Genomic DNA, 17,652 nt, shown 5'->3' on the forward strand with positions numbered 1-17,652 from the left:
AACTACTGTATAACCTACTGCTATGAATTTAAAAGTGCTTAATCATTGGACTAGCTATCAATAGGAGACTGGTTCAATAAATTATAATATAGCTCTAAACAATGGAGGACTATGCAGCTATAAAATGGAGTGAAGAGTATCTCAATATTCTGCTAAGGACTGGTCTCCAGGCTCTATGGTTAGATAGAAAGCAAGGTGAAGTGTATATGGTGTGCAACCACTTTTCTATGAAGAAGAAGGGGATTCCAGTTTCAATAATAGCAGAGTGGCTTGTATCCAATTAACCTTCCTACATATAAAAATGGCAGAATCTGGATGAAATATACTTATAAAAGTTATTTGAGGGTACCAGAGATAACTAAAGGGGATTTCACTCTTGAAAGAAGGGAACTGCATAGAGTGGAATCCAAATTCATACAGCTGTCACCCTGAGGGTCCTCCCCAGTCCATGTAGTGTGGGGCAACTAGAAAATGAACAGAAAGCTGTTTGAGATGTGAGGGAATAGAGTATAGAGCTGTCAGAATGGCAAAAATTTGGAGAAGCAAATCCCATAAAGGAGGGAGCCTCAGAGGGAGCAGCCACTAAACTGGCATATAAAGTTCCCTCAAATCCTTAACATGTGCCCCTGAACAGCACACATGCAGGGGGAACTCTAAGGAGCTCAGTGAAAAGCAACCGCTGTATGGTTGAAAGATATGAGTAGAAATCGCAGCTACTGGCGACTGTATTAGAGAGACAGCTCAGAGCCTGAGTCCTATCGGTGAAGGCTCTGGAAACACCTCAGGCTGTTTAATATCCCAGAAGGAACACACCTTAGGAGTAAGGACTATGTTCCAAGACAAAGGGATTTGCCTGAAGGCTAAAGGCAAAACTGAAATGGATCTGCCCTAACCAAATGTAAGACTAAGCCACCACAAATTGAAAGTGATCGGCTAGCCATTTAACTGCCTGCTAGAACAGAAATCAACATTCTTCAGAGGAATATAACATAATCCAGAGTCTCTACAATTTGTTATCTATAATGTCCAGTATCCAATAAAGATTTTATAGACATGTGAGGAAACAGAAAAACAGGACCCATCATCAAGAGGAAAGGCAGTCAACAGAAACAGACTCTAAAATAATCTAAATATGTTGTAATTAGAAAAAAAAGAACATTAAAGTAGCTATTACAAATAAGTTCAAGCACTTAAAGGAAATGATGGTCATAATGAGCAATAACAGATGGAGACTGTCAGAAGAGAAATACAAACTATAAAATAAAAACTCTAGAACTGAAAAATATAATATCTGAAATCGAATATTGGACGGGATGGTCTTAATAGCACATTGGAGATGATAGAAGAAGGTAGTAAATTTGAAGATAGATCGATAAAAATGAAAAACAAACAGATCCTCAGTGACCTGTGGACCAATATTAATAGACATGTAATTGGAGTCCAAGAAGGAGAGAAGAGAAAGAATGGGGCAAAAAACCCAAAAAGAAATAATGGTCAAATTGCCCCAAATTTGGTAACAAGAACAACAACAGCAACAAACTTAAAGATCCAAGAAGCTCAACAAATCCCAAGCATGATAAACACAATGAAAGCTAGACCCAGGCACATCATAGTCAAACTGCTGAAAACCAAAATAAAGAGAAAATCTTGAAAGCAACTAGAGGGAAAAAAATACATATGTACATGATACACTATGTACAGGAGGAAAGTTATACTTATCATGGCTAACTTCTTTTTTAAACACCCAGAGAGAGAGAGAGAGCGAGCGAGCGCAAGCACGTACACAAGAAAGATATGGATGGAGACCTATAGATTGAAAGAGACTTAAGAGACACATCAACCATTTGCAACGTATAGACCCTTGCTTGGATTCTGATTCAAACAAACTGTAAAAACATTTATGAGATAGTTGGAAAAATGTGAACGTTAATAGGATATCTGATGATATTGAGGAACTGTTAGTTTTCAGTGATGTGACGGCTCTGTGATTATGATTTTATAAAAGGCCCTTCTCTTCTCAGACCTGTACTGATATACTTATAGACGAAATTATATATCTGAGATTTGCTTTAAAATAATCCAGGATGGTGAAGTAGAGAGTAGATGAGGCACAGAGAAAACAAGATTGGCCATGAGTTGATCATTGCAGCTAGCAATTGGTAGTTGGTGGTTCATTATACAATTTTCTCTACTTTTGTATAAGTTTGATATTTTCCACTATAAAAGGCTTTTTTTTTTAAGTGCTTAATCAACCTTGCAAGAATACAGGTTGGGATGACAAGGACTAACTTCCTCACTTTAACCTAGTACAAATAAATGCTTACAGGGTACTGATTGGGCCCATGGAGTTAACCTTAATGGCTGGGATTATTAGTATGATAGAAATGATCTGCAATTTTTGAGAATGAGGCAAGTTTTCTTTTCATAGCTAATATGGATCTCAATTCTTCTGTCCATAAAAATGAATTTACCTTTTGTCCATGGTTCACTTTTCATTTGTCACAGAATATGATCATCATAAGCAACTATTTAAGAGAGCTGCATTTTGAAGTTGCATATATTTTCTTCTAAATGCCATTTACAGAATGTCTCCCTTTACTTAAAAGCTTATTAAGGTTTAAAAGTACTAAAGGATGATGAAGACCATGTATTGAAAAACTCTATTTCCTGAATCCATTTCCCGTCTTACAAATTTCAAAATGAACACAAGCGTTGGCCAGTAGTCTGGTTACCTGCAGGCCTTCTTTGATGTCTTGAGCTTCAAGGCTCAGCATATGGGTGTGCACTCAGGGCAAGCCTTAGGAAGTCTGGGAGGACTATGAGAGGAAGAACTTTCATGCCAAGGGTAAAAGAGGAACTGACGTAATGTCCTGGGGAGATTTCACTCTCTGTTCCTGCCCAGATCTTTGGGAACAATGAAGGAAGGAGACAGTGCTCTGGATAATCCAACTCAGATTTTACTTTTGACTCAGGATCCGGGCAGGAACAGGACTTGGAGGAGCTTGATTTATTTATTTCTCTGCAGACACCACTCAAAGAGGAAGTACTTGATGAAGTTGATAACATTAATGGTAGAGAACTGGATCTGAGGGTTTTTAATTCCAGGCTCCTGGTGGTCTGGGTACAACCACTGTCAAGGCTGAAAGGCCTGCAATGACATCTTCCAAGCTTTGTTTCAGTTTGCAAGGCATGTGCCCACGTACGAAGTGGGCTATGACGTTCCTACCCTGCTGCCTGCCGCCTCTGTTATTATAAGTTGGCAGCAGGGTATGGAAACTTACGAGACCAGAGCCGGCAGGCAGAGAAGCTCCGGACACAGGAAATGCACTGAGCGGACAGTGGGTGCATTAAATCCCCCAGATGTAGGAGTCTTCTGTCTAAAACAAGAAGATTTTTTTGGTCTGGCCTTGTTGTCTGGGTTTGTTCTTGGTGAACTGCCCAGCTGGAAAACTGGGAAATTATCCACATTGCCCTTGGTCTGAAGGTCTTGATATGGGAGGGAAACGCACAAGGAAGAGGGAGGGAAAGCCACACAGAATTAGTCAATGTGGGCATGGAAGGAAGAGGGGAGGGGGAAAAAAGGCCAAGGACTGGTTCGGAACCCATGCTGGTTAAAAGTGTTTTCTGATTCCAAATCTTTCTCTCTGTAGACCTCTTTTAGACACAAATAATCCCTTCTCACTACCAAACAGCCCAAGATAAATGAGGACTTGAAATGTGATGCATACAAAAAAGGGTCTGACTTCTTTTCTCGTCCTTTTTCCTTTTACTTATTAGAAAAGTTTCTTTAAAATTCATCAAAATTTGACCCAATTTAATCATGTTATAAGTAATGAATAACTATTAAACCTAAAAAAATCAAAAGTGCCTTGGTTAAGTCATCGTTTTTTTTTTTTTTTTTTTTTAAGTCATTGGTTTTGACTAGGAAATTTCTGGGGTAGAGCAAAGGCTAAGATCAAGTTTATATCTCACACACCAGTATCACATTTCTACTATCATGCTTTCCCCAAGGCCATGGATGATAATAAGAGAAGTAGTTAGTCAGGGAGATGCAAATCAACAGGCTCAGCAGGTAACTCTCACTCTTCAGCCTCAGTTTACATTCTTCCAGAAGGGACCATTTCCTAGCACAATTTTGTAAAAGATTCGTGAGAACTACGAACAGTATAAAGAGCTATATACAAATTAAAGGCTCTAGGTCCTGAGGTGAAATTCAAAATAGATTTCACATACACACCTTACGTTCTGTCACCCTGTTATGGGTTGGATTGTGCTCCTTCCCCCCTAAATTCATATGTTGGAAGTCCCAACCCCCAGTAGCTCAGAATGTGACCTTATTTGGAAATAGGGTCATTGCAGATGTAATTAGTTAAGATAAGGTTATAATGGAGTAAGGTGGGCCCCTAATCCAGTATGACTGGTGTCCTTATGGAAAGGGGAATTTGGACACATAGGCATGCATACATTGCATGCTTGGAAGGGGAATGTTTTACCATGCAGTGATTACAAAATATGAGTTGAATCATCAAACCTTCAGTAATGTCAATATATTTCAAGGGGTGTCTCAGACACGGAATAGTCAAAGAGTAAGAAAATGTGGTCCTTGCTCACAAGGATATCGTAGTCTAATGGAGAAGGCAGACACATTAAAAAAACAGAACAAAAGGCTATAGGTGCTGAATTAAGAGTCAATGCACACAAGGAGCAGGCCATGTGAAGATGAGGGCAGAGATCTACAAGCCAAGGAACACCAAAGGTTGCCAGCAAACCACCAGAAGCGAGGAGAGAGGCATTTTCCCTCACAGTCCTTAGAAAGAACAGATCCTGCCCATACCTTGATCTTGGACTTCCAACCTCCAGAACTGTGAGAAGATAAATTTCTGTTGTTTCAAGCCACCCAATTTGTGGTACTTTGTTATGACAGCCCTGGCAAACGAATACCTCCCCACCTCTCCCCTCCCTTTCCGAGAAGTTCAGCTGAGAATTTCCACTGACCCTTTGTCTGCCCATTTCAGTCTATTCATCTCAACAAGTTGCCAATGTCACGAATTCCCTTGGAGGGCCTAAGAAGAAAACTGCGCTAGTTTGGAGTGTATGATTCACAGATGTTTGAGGTCATAAACAATAAATCCTATGTAAGCTCCTAGAATTGTATAAGCATTTGGTGAGGGGGCTGAAAGAAAGAAAATAGGTGACTTGCAGGACTCTGAGGCTTAATCTTCATTACTGTGGGTAGGACGGCCTCCAAACAGGCTCCCTCTGCCAGCGGCTCAGTACAGAGAGCTTAAGCAAGTCTGCACGCTGCACAGGGTCATGCTCCTGGCTGTAAGCTGTCTTTGCTCTTCCCAGGCAGCAGAGAGGAGTCTCCCTCAGTCTCAACAAAGCAGCACAAAAGAAGTGAATGAGGAAATCAACGGATCAGATTGCAAATGAGCCAATTAGACCTGTGGGGGTAAGCCTTGTGAGTCATTCATAGGCAGGGGGTCAGGGAGGCACAAAGGTAAGGCAGAGGAGTGCTGGAGAGGGGAAAGGGCAAGACAGCATCAACTACGGGCTTCCATCTCTGGAGGTGAACCTAAACTGCCCCCAGGCCCCTTATCGCAAAGGAATCAGATGGCATTTCTTTCCCTGGGGGTAAGAGGAAGTTTCTTGAAGACTTCCTGGCTACCTTGGGAGAGTTATTCATGCATATTAGGGAATCTCTTGCCCCTAAAACTTCTGGCTTAATAGAGTCAGCTAGCTCTGGGGCTGACAGCCTCCACAACACTTGAGGAAGCCAAGGAGGCAGGGAAGGTGAGCAGGGCCTCCCTGAAGTAGATTGATGGCCTAGATCAGTGAAGAGATGCTCTGTGCGCCATCCAGTGCCTCCACACTTTCCCATCACCATCAAATGCTGCACCAGGGGGCAAGGGTCAGAGGGTAAAAGGTCATGCTGCCATAGACCCTGAAACACAGGAAGCAAAGCAGGAAGAAGAGGTGCTGGAGAGGAAAGGAGGAGTTAGAGACAAGTGGAATGAGGCCTGGTAAGGGGGAAAGGTGTTAACGGGCGCCCCGGGGACAACAGGAAGTCAGGAGCTGGGCCTGGTCTTCCTCTGGTGGGACCTCATTACCTCCTGCCAGATCCAAGAATCACAGCATTGAAAGGGGAACAAAAAGGTTAATCTTACAGTTCTTAATGTGAGAGGAGACAGCCAGAAGATTAATGGATTCCAAAGGGGTCACGGAGGACCCACAACGTGCCAGGGACTGTGAGGTGACATAAAGTAAAGCACTGCTCATTTTCACAATAGGCTGTGTCCTGAAAGTAATTAAGGTTGGCACTTTCAATGTATTTTCCCATAGAAACAATGCTACAGATGGTGCCTGGTTAATCCATGTAGGCGTTCTAGGATAATGGCATGGGGAGACGACAGGCCCTTCCTATGCCCTGGATGACAAATTTGGTGTCTGCACAAAGTGCATGTAGTTGCAATGATGGAGATGGTTAAGAAAATTGTGATTGGAGGTAAGAAAAAAACCAACCATCACATAGCAATGTGAATATACTTAATGCTACTGAACTGTACACTTAAAAATGGTTAAGATGGTAAATATTACATGCATTTAATCACAAGTAAATTATTTTTAGTTTAAAAAAAAAGAAGAAAGCCCAACCAAATAGTGGTAAGAAATATCAAATAATGATAATGAATGACATTTATTGAGTGCTTGCTATGTGATAGATGCTGTTCTAGAGCATTTCCCATATTAAGTTGAATATTTCTTAACAGCAATCATATTTGATAGGTCCTGCTATTTTCCTTCTTTTACAGATGGAAACTGAGACACAAGGAAGTTCAGTAACCTGCCTGAAGTCATACAGCTGGTAAACTGGGGAGCTGAGATTTGAATCCAGGTGGTGTGGATCCAGAGCGCACATACACACCATTGTGCTCTCTGGCTCCTTCACTACACGGTTAACATGGATAACAAAGATGTCAAACCCCAGTCAATGGCCTTTTTGACACTTCATTCATCCACATGAGTCCAGCAAGACTAGAGAACTGGGGAGGTTTTTACAACCACCAGTAACAGGATGTGGCCTGAGCAGCTAAAAACTTCATTTACCCTGATGCCTACCCAGCAGCTGTACTGAGGGGCTGGTTCCCAAGGAGGGAGTTGCAGTGAGGGGCTGGTTCCCAAGGGGGAAGACAATTAGCACTTCTGCTCTCAGAAGACAGTGCCTGACTCAGAACCCACATCTCTCACAGGCTGGGAGATTTTCGTCATGCTAAGTCTATTCATCCTGAGGCAGTCAATGATCTAAATGGGTTAATTCAGTCCAAGTTAGTATGAGTTTTTAATATCATGAATTGAAGACTCATACAGGTGTCTCAAAGTTATCTCTGACTTTTTTTTTTTTGGTTTAGATTTGGCAGTTTCAAGTACTGTGAAGCAGAAAAATTATAAGCAGGAGTGCTGGTACCTGCCACAGTGTATCCCCATCAGGGGACCTGACTTGGCATCCTAATCTCCACAATTCTACTCGTCGTTTAATCGTTTGTCCCATTATCAGGTTGCTTGCACAAAAAACCTTAATAAAAATGTGATTTTGGTTGGCTCATTCACGCTGCAGTGGAATGAACACAGGCACTGGAGTTAAGCAGACCTGGGGTTAAGGCTTAGCTTTGCCACTTCATGGCTGGGTGATTTGGAGGCCTGTTACTTTACTGCTCTTAGCTTCTACTTGCTCATCTATAAAGTAGAGACAACATTACTTTCTTTATAGGGTGGTTGTGAAGATTAAATGATTTAAACATGTAAGAGCTTAGAACAGGGCCTAACACACAACGAGGACCCAAGGAAATTTTAGCTTTTATTTTGTTATTATGAAGCAGATTCATATACCTCATCTTTAATCATCTCATTAAAATTGTATAAGATTTCTTTCCTCCAAAGCAGTCTTTGGGCACTTGGGTTTGGAGGTGGTGGTGGTGGTGGTGGTGGGGAGGGGTAATATCCCTCAATAAAACAATCATATAAATCAAACTTCCGTGGGCCATCACAGAATGCACACCAAACGCCCCCCCCCCCCCCACACACACCCGGGGAAATGATTTCTCTCTATTCTCTGGGCCATTACCATGTGCTAGTTGTAAGGAGAATTGAGATCAACAGTATCTCAACACTTGAAATTTCTCATCACTTACAATGTCCATGTCCACCTGGTGACAAAGAGCTGTCCCAGAGCAGAACTTTCACCTTAAAACTGTGTTCACTGTTGCAGAAACAGTGACAGCACTGCACGTATGAATATTTTCAAATTAAAGTGATTAAAAATCACCTCCCAGTCTCTCAGATGGGGCATAGGAGAGGGTAGGACTGAAGGGTTGAAGTTATAGGAGGGTCCCCCAAAGGGGTCGTGGGATGAGAACATAAGAAACAGACCTTGTTCCTTCTCCCTACAGACTTAACGCATGTCTGGTCCAACAGGGGTAACTCTGCAGAGCTGACCCCATTTGGAGACTAGCCCAGACTGAAAGCATATTTTATACCACTCAGTGAGCTTTTAGGGAATCATTATTGAAGTAGTTCTAACACCAAAGAAAGGACCAGTAGCAACTGAATATATACTTTGGGACACAGCCTCTTTAAAAGTTATTCCATGGGAACCAAGAGTAACTGATTTTGGAAACTAAGGTGTCAAAAGAAGTTGATATTATCACTGTGTGTGACAAAATAAATTTATTTTGTTATCATTTGAGGTCTGAAATTTCTAAAAATGTTCTGTTTCCTGGTTTAGGTGAAAGAAGTAGTATTATTTTTGTCTCCTTCCTACGTAGCTATCTACCCAACATCTAATTCATATTATGCAGATAAACTGAGTCACAACAATCAAAGAAAAGAAATCTACTTAAACTAAGATTTTCATTGTGAAACAAGTGAATGATGAAGCTTTTGGTTTGCCTAACTAAGAGGGGTAATATTATCAGCAGTTCTTGATAAGGTGAGACAAATGAGAATAGATGTCCAGAATAGACTGTTTCTGAGCAACTCCAGGCAGGACATTGTTATGACTTTCTGGATTTATGTTACCCAAGACCCTGAAGGCAGAGAACGTGTCTTATTCATCTCCAAATCACCCAGGGAGACTCAGACCTTGGAGAGAATGTTAGGATTTGAAAGCTGTAAGAGATCTGAGACCATTTTGTCTAATCCCCTGTCTTATAGCTGGGGAAACTGAGGGCCAGAGAAACCGGAAACTTAACTCTTATGATGTGTTCTGGCAGAATGGAGGATGAGAACCAGGTTTCCTGACTTCCAGATCCCATCCTTTTAAAAATTTTACCCCAACTGACCATGTATTCCAGTTTGTCTGGGATCGTCCTGGTTTATGCCTATTGTCCTGGCTGACTTATTAACAGAGTCCTGTTTCACTGTAAGAAGCGCCTTGCTATGGATGAAAATTTACAACGTTACCTTAATTATATAATATTGCCTTCCCTTCCCATAACTAAGTAAAGGAAGCGAGTGGTACGCTGGTTCTCCTAGACCTAGGTGGTAATCGGAGGAGTTTCACCTCAGTCATGACACAATTTCAGAATCGTGTATATTAGGGGGATAACGAATGTTTACAAAATAAAGGGTCTGAATTAGTATGATCCCCTTCCCACCCCCCCACTCCTCCCCGCCCCCCCCCGAGGCTGGAGGGGAGCTTATGAGCTAACACCAGTTTCCTAGCTTCTGACACTGCCACGTGGCTGCTAGTAGGGAAGACGAGATTTCAATGTAATGTACTCATATGGACATTTGCGGGGAACTGTTGCTAGATTAAACAAGATACGTTTGTATTGTGATATAAATTCCCATTGTGAAATTATGAATGTCTGAATTGGTTAAGTCGGTAGCAATGATGAGGTGAAGTCACGGGGGGCTGAATGAAGCTCTGTGTTTGCACTTCACTCTGCACGGCTCACTGTGCTCACTGTGCCAGGCTGCTTAGGGGCTGAATCGGGTCCTCTCTGGAATGCCTCTGTTCTCCTTCCATTCTGTCATACTTATCTCTGTGCCAAGTCAACAGCAACAAACTTTTACATGGTACTGTAACCCCAACTATGTAAAATAAATCATTAGGGATACAATATTTGACAGGTATAATTTCACTTCACAGACTTCTTTTTTCAGGACCAGATCTTTCTGTCTGTTACCATATGCCCATATTAATGTGTTACCATTCACAAGTAAATATAACAGTATTGATTCTAGGGATAATTCCTGTTGAGCTGGGTATTCTTCTATTTGGTGGAGAAGAGAAAGAGGTGGCAAGTGGTTGGAGGCAGGGAGCTTGTACTGGTCCATTCACCTCTCTAGTTGGTCCCTTTGTCACCCATGGCACCCATATATCTGGAAGCCCGGGGGCAGGCAGCCTCTTCATATCACCTGTGTGCCTTGCACAGCTCTTCTCATCTGATACCACTTGATGAAGACTCGCACTTTCCCTTCTTGTGCGTCCACCTGCTCATTGGATAGCATGCACCACGTCTGAACGGGCGAAGGAGCAGGGCGCATACTCTCAGATCTCATTTCCTGGCTGACACATTTTTTCTCTCTGTTCTCTGAAAATACACTACTTTTAAGAGCTGGGTCTGAAGCAGAGCTAACTGGTCCACAGGGCAATGGAGCCCTTGACCTTGGCCTCATTAGCTCCATTCTTTTACCTCCTGAGCTCACCACCACCGCCACCACCTTAACACTTGAGAGCACAGCTCATTATGGCGTGTGGGGTGGCACATCTGTATTTACTTGGTTTGATAGTAGCTCTGAGAGTAAGCCAGCTTTCTCTATTATTAGCTCCTGCAAATGAGAACCACAACAAACACACCTACTTATGAGTCACATCAGGCCAAGGGGAAAAGAGGAAGGATTTGTGATGAGGTGAGACCAAAACCTCCAATCACATCTGGGAAGAAAAAAAGGAATTTTCTTCTTTTTTTTTTTTTTTTTTTAAATAATGAGAAAAAGAGAGTGAGAAAAAACACCTCATCACACACCCTTTGTATCTGAAGAGGCAGGCTAGGTAATATGACTTTTGCCTTAATGTCAAAGCTTCAGTAAACCCACCGCCTCTTCTCTGGAGTAGCTGTTGGCTATTAAGCAAGCCGGAAATGTATGTGGCAGACAGAGCTAAGAAACCGAATTGAGGGTGGGAGACAGCTGCTAAATTTAGCAAAGGTGAAGCCAGAGGAAGAAAGGATGAGAGAAACAGGCAGGGAGCATGCAAGAAACGCTCTCGTTTATCCTCCCTCACAGAAGCGAGGGGACCTGCTGTGAAACACTTGGCACAAGGAAGAGACGGCGGGGGCACCTGGAGTCAGGCTCTCTCGTGAAGTGTTAATTAAGAAAACAAATAACTTCTCATTTTTTAATTTTCCAACAACAAAAATATTTGCCCTCCTCTTGGGGATGATCAATCAATTTAAGGACATACTCCAAGGGACCAGTGTTTTAGGCCCCTTAGTAAGCTGGTCCTAAGAAAAAGTACAAGTTTAAAAGTATTACTTGTGTCCCCACGTCTGTTGTCTAACCAATCGGGCAGGAAGACTTGGACACGAGGCTCCTCAGAGGCTCGATGCATCACTGTTCAATGGAATAGTGCTCAAAGTAAGACTTTTATACCCTATTTCTGTGCCCAAACACCTGCTATGGAACTCCCTCCAGGGCCACAATTCAATCCTGGTCTTTTGTTCTGTTTTCTGCTAATGATTTCATGAGTACTGTGACTCACACGAGAGGAGCAACCTCCGGGACATCTGAAATATGCACTTACACTGAGTGCACTGTAAGAAGCTGCCTTCGGTGCGTGAAGAGGAAACCCCTGGTCCATCACAGAGTTCATCAGGTTTGGTTTGGGTCTTTTTCCCTTTCTCCAGCTTTTATTACCATTTGCTTAACAACCTTCAACGACTCCTCATTACTTTCATCCATCAAAGTCCTCCACATTCTGGTTCCAATCTAACCTCCTTAGATTAGCTCTGCAAAGGCAAAATGTTGGTCGTTGTTGAAGCAGGGCGATGGCTCACAGGGGTGTATTTAGTTTATTCTATTTGGGGTATGTTTGGAATTTTTCATTACAAAAGGTTGGGGGAAAAAAAAAGATAAGCTCTACAACCCAAGTCATCTGACTGCTCTCTAGCTCAAGAACTCACTCCATACTATGTCATTCTCTCTACCCAGCGTGTTCTCCACTTCATCCCTGCTTATCAGAATCCTGCTGGACCATCAAGGAATCCTCCAGAGCCATCTCCTTCATGAAGCTGACCCTGATGCTTGTACCTGGATGTAATTTCCCCTTCCACTGCCTCTTTATGGTGCCTCCTATTCTAGTTATGTTTTGATACTTATGTGTATATCTATCTCATTTCTTCACCTAGATTGTGAGTTGCTGAGAAACAAGGGTATATCTTATTCATCTTGGCATTTCCCCCAGGGTCTTATACATAGTAAGCACTCAATAAATGTTTGTTGAATGAAAAAATGAACCACATGAATAGGAACAACTTATCAAATTAACAATTAAACCTCTTGGATTTGTCTAAGCCTCAGGCAAGGAAAGAGAAGGCTCCTCTAGTACCTTCTTCGTGGTTCTGATGAAGTATGACTTCCGGCTGTGTGTGTATAGAGTTTCCGGGGTGGAAGAATGGTGAAAAAAGAATCCGAGGTTTCCTCTGCTTCAGAATATGCTGAAGGAGTTCATAGAGGACATCGCCTAGAGAGAAAAAAGAAAGAGAAATGGAGAAATGGACTATTTTATTTAACAACAATTCACTGACAGCTTCGACTCAACACCTGGCAGTGTCCTAAGGACACAATGGTGAACAAGACAGGCACGCCTCCTACCCTCACCGAGCTTACAGGGGACAGGATGTGCCACTTGAAACTCAGAAGGTCATAGCCATGTGATTTTTTTTAATTGAACTTTTTTGATTACGGAAGTAATATATAAAAAAGTTAAAAAAATGCAGAAAGCCAGAAAGAAAACAAAAATCACCTATAATACTACCACTAAGAGTGAAAAGCCCTAATAATAGACAGTTAATACTATCTATTGTTATATAATTAGAACCAGGCTTATAAGAGTTTAGTGTCTCTCTTTTTCCCTCCACATTACTGAACTGCTCCAGTAGCTGCATAATAATAGCCCGTCATAAAGATGTACCAAACTTTATTGGAAATTTAAATTGTCCCAATTTATTGCTATTATTTTTGTGAAAAATATCCTTTTCACATCTACCTTTGCTTGCATTCCAGATTATTCAAAGAAGAATTTTGAAGTCACTAAGTATGAAGTTTTAATGTTCCAATGACAACTCACAGATTCTTCATAGAAATCGTCCCAACAGAAAACAACATGCGTTTCTAACCCACCCCACTCCCAGGCAGGAAGAGAACAAATTTGGTCATATTTGTTCACAAGTCTGGTCAGAGGTGCTAACTATTGAAGATATCCTATAAGGAACTGGCACATTCTGGGATGCTTCCCTCCTTTAAAAATACACACAGGCATTGCTCCAAGGTTCTACAGTCTCCAGAAAATCATCTTTAGATGTCAGCCCTTTGCAGAGGATGGCAGGGGCTGGTCTGAGCTGGGGCCCTCTGTTCTGATATATTTCGTACTTGAAGTGTCCACTGAGTAGTTAATTAGCAAAAAAACCTGTCATGATCTTGTTCCACCCCTTTGGCTTAGATCCAAGTTCAAAAATGCAGGTGGATGCCTCCAAACCCTTTAGGGGTGGCTGATTAATCTTTAAAATACCACAGGCTTCTGACTGTCCCCCCACACCCTTCCACATACAGACAGGCAGTCAACAAGTATACCAAACAATGCCCTTCTGTCTCTAATTTTAGCCATTTTTAATAGATACTTTAATTAACAACTTAATTTAACTGCATATTTTGGGCCACTGTTAAATTATTTTTTTTTCTTTTAAACTCAGCCTGAACCTGAGAAACGCTCCATATTAATTTCTTTCTTTCTGCAAACCTCTCCTCCTTTTCCATTTGTACTATATAAAGTTCCACAGTATTCTATTCTAACTGATTCCTGACGTGTCCTTGTGTCTTTGCTCTGACTTTGTTCCTTCTTCTTCCTTTAAATTTTGGTCGTTATTAACATAACTTACTGCCACTATTTATGGTCATGTGCCGCATAACGACATTTCCATCAATGATGTACCACATATACGATGGTGGTCCCATAAGATTAGTACCATACAGTCTAGGTGTGTAGTGGGCTACACCATCTAGGTTTGTGTAAGTACACTCTATGACGTTCATACAACAACGAAATCGCCCAGTGATGCATTTTTCAGAACGTATCCCCGTCGTTAAGTGATGCATGACTGTACTATTATGATTAAATAAAGCAAAAGACTTTAAAGGACTGAAGACACCACGTCACTTGGGTATTTCCTTTTAATGAAATGGGCAAGAAGACGCAGAGGTGTTCTGAACTAGACTTTTAAAAATGCTGTTTAAGGCAGAGATTGCATTTTCAGAGCTGGGAAGGCTTTGGAGCTGATCTAATCCAAACCTAGTAGCCATGGTAATGCTGTCTCTGATGACGATGTATAGAGCCTGAAATACAGTCCTATTTTAATGACTCATATTTTAATCGCTTACAAAAATAAGTCCCTAATCAACACTTTGTTTCTTTTGGTTTAGTGTAATGTCTTCCTGAACTTTTCTTAATTTACATGGCCTCACACTCGCTGGGTTTTATCCTGTGCGTTTGAGCAATGCTTTATTTCGGTAGTAAGCAGAAGAGAAAATGAAAACATTGAAAAATGTGTTCCTGATGATTACTATTACCAAAAAAATGGTCAGTAATTAGTGTATCCATTTTGGAAGGGGAGGCCAGGAAATATAAATTTAGTGTCTGTGAGGGTGTTCAACTTTGTTCATGTAGAGGCAGGCTGCTGTGGCGGGGAGGGCCCAGGCTGCCCCGCTGGAGCACTAGCTCCTCTGCACCAGGAAACCCTGAGCAAGTCCCCGGACTTCTCTGTGAAATGCAAACATTTACCTCAGAAGTTTGCTGTGAGGATTAAATGAGGGGAACGTCGGCGAAGCACCTAGACCAGGTCTGGTGCATGTGTTACACCCTGGCCCCTCCTCTTAGGTCACTCCTGGGACTGGAGAAGCTCCACCATGTGGTGGCTAAAGACTGGGCTGCAGAGAGCGCAGGTCACTTTCTTTTCTGAGTTTCCATTTCTCTGTGTACATAGAGACACGAGGCAATAAAGTGGAAGGGGGAAGGGTCTACACTCTGGAGTCAGACTAGTGTGAGGATTCGATGAGGTAATTTGTGTAACGAGTTCATCGCGGCGTCTGGCAAACAGTAAAAACTCACCCAACACTACTTGTTGCTGTGACTGCCACTATCACCACCACCATTATTGTTATTGATATTATTAAAGTGTTTTAGGAAAGACCTGTAGACCCCTAAGGAGGTCTCACATGGAGAACAAAGGAGAAGTGTCTGGGTCATGGTCATTGTTATGTTCCCCCTTCAGAAAGGGCAAAGGTTAACTGAAGTCATTCACCTATCCTTGGCCTCTCAGGACACCTCACCCTGGCTTGGTGGGCTATGTCCACAGCAGGGCTGACCTGTACTCTGTTCCATACTGTCCCAGGCCTTCTGGGCTGGCTCTCTTCAGCCTCTCAACCCAAAGCTGGCAAAGGGAGCCAGGCCGAGAAGGTTCCTCTCTGAGTGCACAGGAGAAAGCAGGAGGAGGGGCGGATCAAGCAGAACTCTGCGAGTTTCTCACCTAAACCCTAAGCCTATGATCAGAACTAATAAGATAGCATTCATAAGTGCCACCTGTGACAGCTGACTAATGGGTGAGAGCATGGGATCAAGGCCCCAGGTTCTAGGCCATGAAAAACCTTAATTCTAAGGCTGTGGAATATGTCCATAGTCAGATCAGTCCATTCATAGACATGTTTCCTCAGCAACCAGGGGCTCGGTCGGGGAATGTGGCTGGCTTAGCACAGATGCATCTCTACCATGGAGGAAAAACCAACTTACTGTGTGTGCCCTGTGTGTGTATGATTGGCAGTCATAATGTGTGCCCAATAATAGCTTGGATCTTAGACCTAGAAAGGATTCTAGAGGTTTCTTAGATCAACTCAAACTTGTGTTCAGTAAAAGTCCCCTGCCTCCCCTTCCCCTGCCAAGAAGTAGTTTTGGCTGAGTACTTCCAGGGATGGGCAGCCGGCCACAATATAAGCAAACCATTTTTGGACAGCTCTAGTTGGTAGAAAGTTCTTTTGTTGAGTTGGAATCTGACTTCCCTGAAATCTCATGTACCTTGGTTCCTAGTTTTGGCTTTTGGGGCAACACAGAACATGCGTCCTCTCTACAACAGTTTTCTAAATAAATAAACATGGGCTCCTATCCTTTTTCATCTCCTATTTCCTCCAACGCCCAGCTTGTTCTCTTGGTACATTCTTGAAATCTTCATACGTGCAGGAGATCATGTCTAAAAAGTAATATTAACAAAAAGATCTCTGGAATAAAGAAGATATTTAAAAATAAGTTATATTTATTTGCCTGCTGAAAATAAAGAGCATGAGCCATAGATAGCACTTCATATCTAACTTAGCTAGTGATCATTGGCTTGAATTCAGAAGTCACTCTTCAAAAAATTCTTGGCCCATTCGATTCTGGATAAATCTTCTGTCTTCCCAGAAAAGAAATAACTAGTACTACCATAAAAGGTGTTTCTATCGTACTAAGGAATGGAACAAAGGCTACTGTTTAAGGGACAATAGCTTTTGTTAGCTCCTCCACACATGTTCATGCAAACATACACAGTTCATTTACACACATGCATGTGGAGAGTGTATTTGCCATGCAGCTAGTGAGCTTCAGGGCTCTTCACTTGGATAGGCCCTTGGGAGGAGCCCTAGAACTACTTGCTACTTGCTACTATAAGCTTCAGGCCCCATAAAACCTAGATAAACTCTTGGGGGTATGTATACACATGACACATGCAGCACTTGCTTGCACGCATACACGCGTGTGCACACATACACACACACACAAACACACAAACTAAACACACATACAATTTTGTATTGGTGATCTTGGCGTGAAAAGCCATGCATCGACTTTGTGAATCCTAAATTCTATTATTTTATTTGCCATTTGTTTCAAACGGATAGTAGAGAGTGAACAAAACTGCAGCAAGTTGCCCTATCAATTTTATTCGTGTCTGAAGACCAAGAAGAGATGCTTTTTAGGTGGTTACATTTATCTAAGTTTCTTTACTTTTTATGTATGTATGTATGTATGTATGTTTTGTGAGGAAGATCAGCCCTGAGCTAACATCCATGCCAGTCCTCCTCTTTTTGCTGAGGAAGACCGCCCTGAGCTAACATCTATTGCCAATCCTCCTTTTTTTTTTTCCCTTTTTCTCCCCAAAGCCCCAGTAGATAGTTGTATGTCACAGTTGCACATCCTTCTAGTTGCTGTATGTGGGACGCAGCCTCAGCATGGCTGGACAAGCGGTGCGTCCGTGCGTGCCCGGGATCCAAACCTGAGCCGCCAGTAGCGGAGCGTGCGCACTCAGCCGCTAAGCCACAGGGCCGGCCCCAAGTTTCTTTACTTTTAGA

The 17,652-nt window shown here is 42.2% G+C and overlaps 1 protein-coding gene across 2 annotated transcripts in view; it reads right to left on the minus strand.

The window, feature by feature from the left end:
• The window catches only part of ETV6 (ETS variant transcription factor 6), a 219,778-nt gene that overhangs the window by 24,331 nt on the left and 177,795 nt on the right, over window positions 1-17,652 (minus strand). For both annotated transcript variants that reach the window (XM_004435375.3, XM_087442736.1), the window contains exon 4: window positions 12,611-12,745. In XM_004435375.3, coding sequence (XP_004435432.1) covers window positions 12,611-12,745 — 135 coding nt within the window. The remainder of the gene's footprint in view (window positions 1-12,610; window positions 12,746-17,652) is intronic.

Source organism: Ceratotherium simum, chromosome 17 (genome assembly GCF_057802395.1).
Source record: "Ceratotherium simum simum isolate JZ-2026a chromosome 17, ASM5780239v1, whole genome shotgun sequence".
NCBI lineage: Eukaryota > Metazoa > Chordata > Mammalia > Perissodactyla > Rhinocerotidae > Ceratotherium > Ceratotherium simum.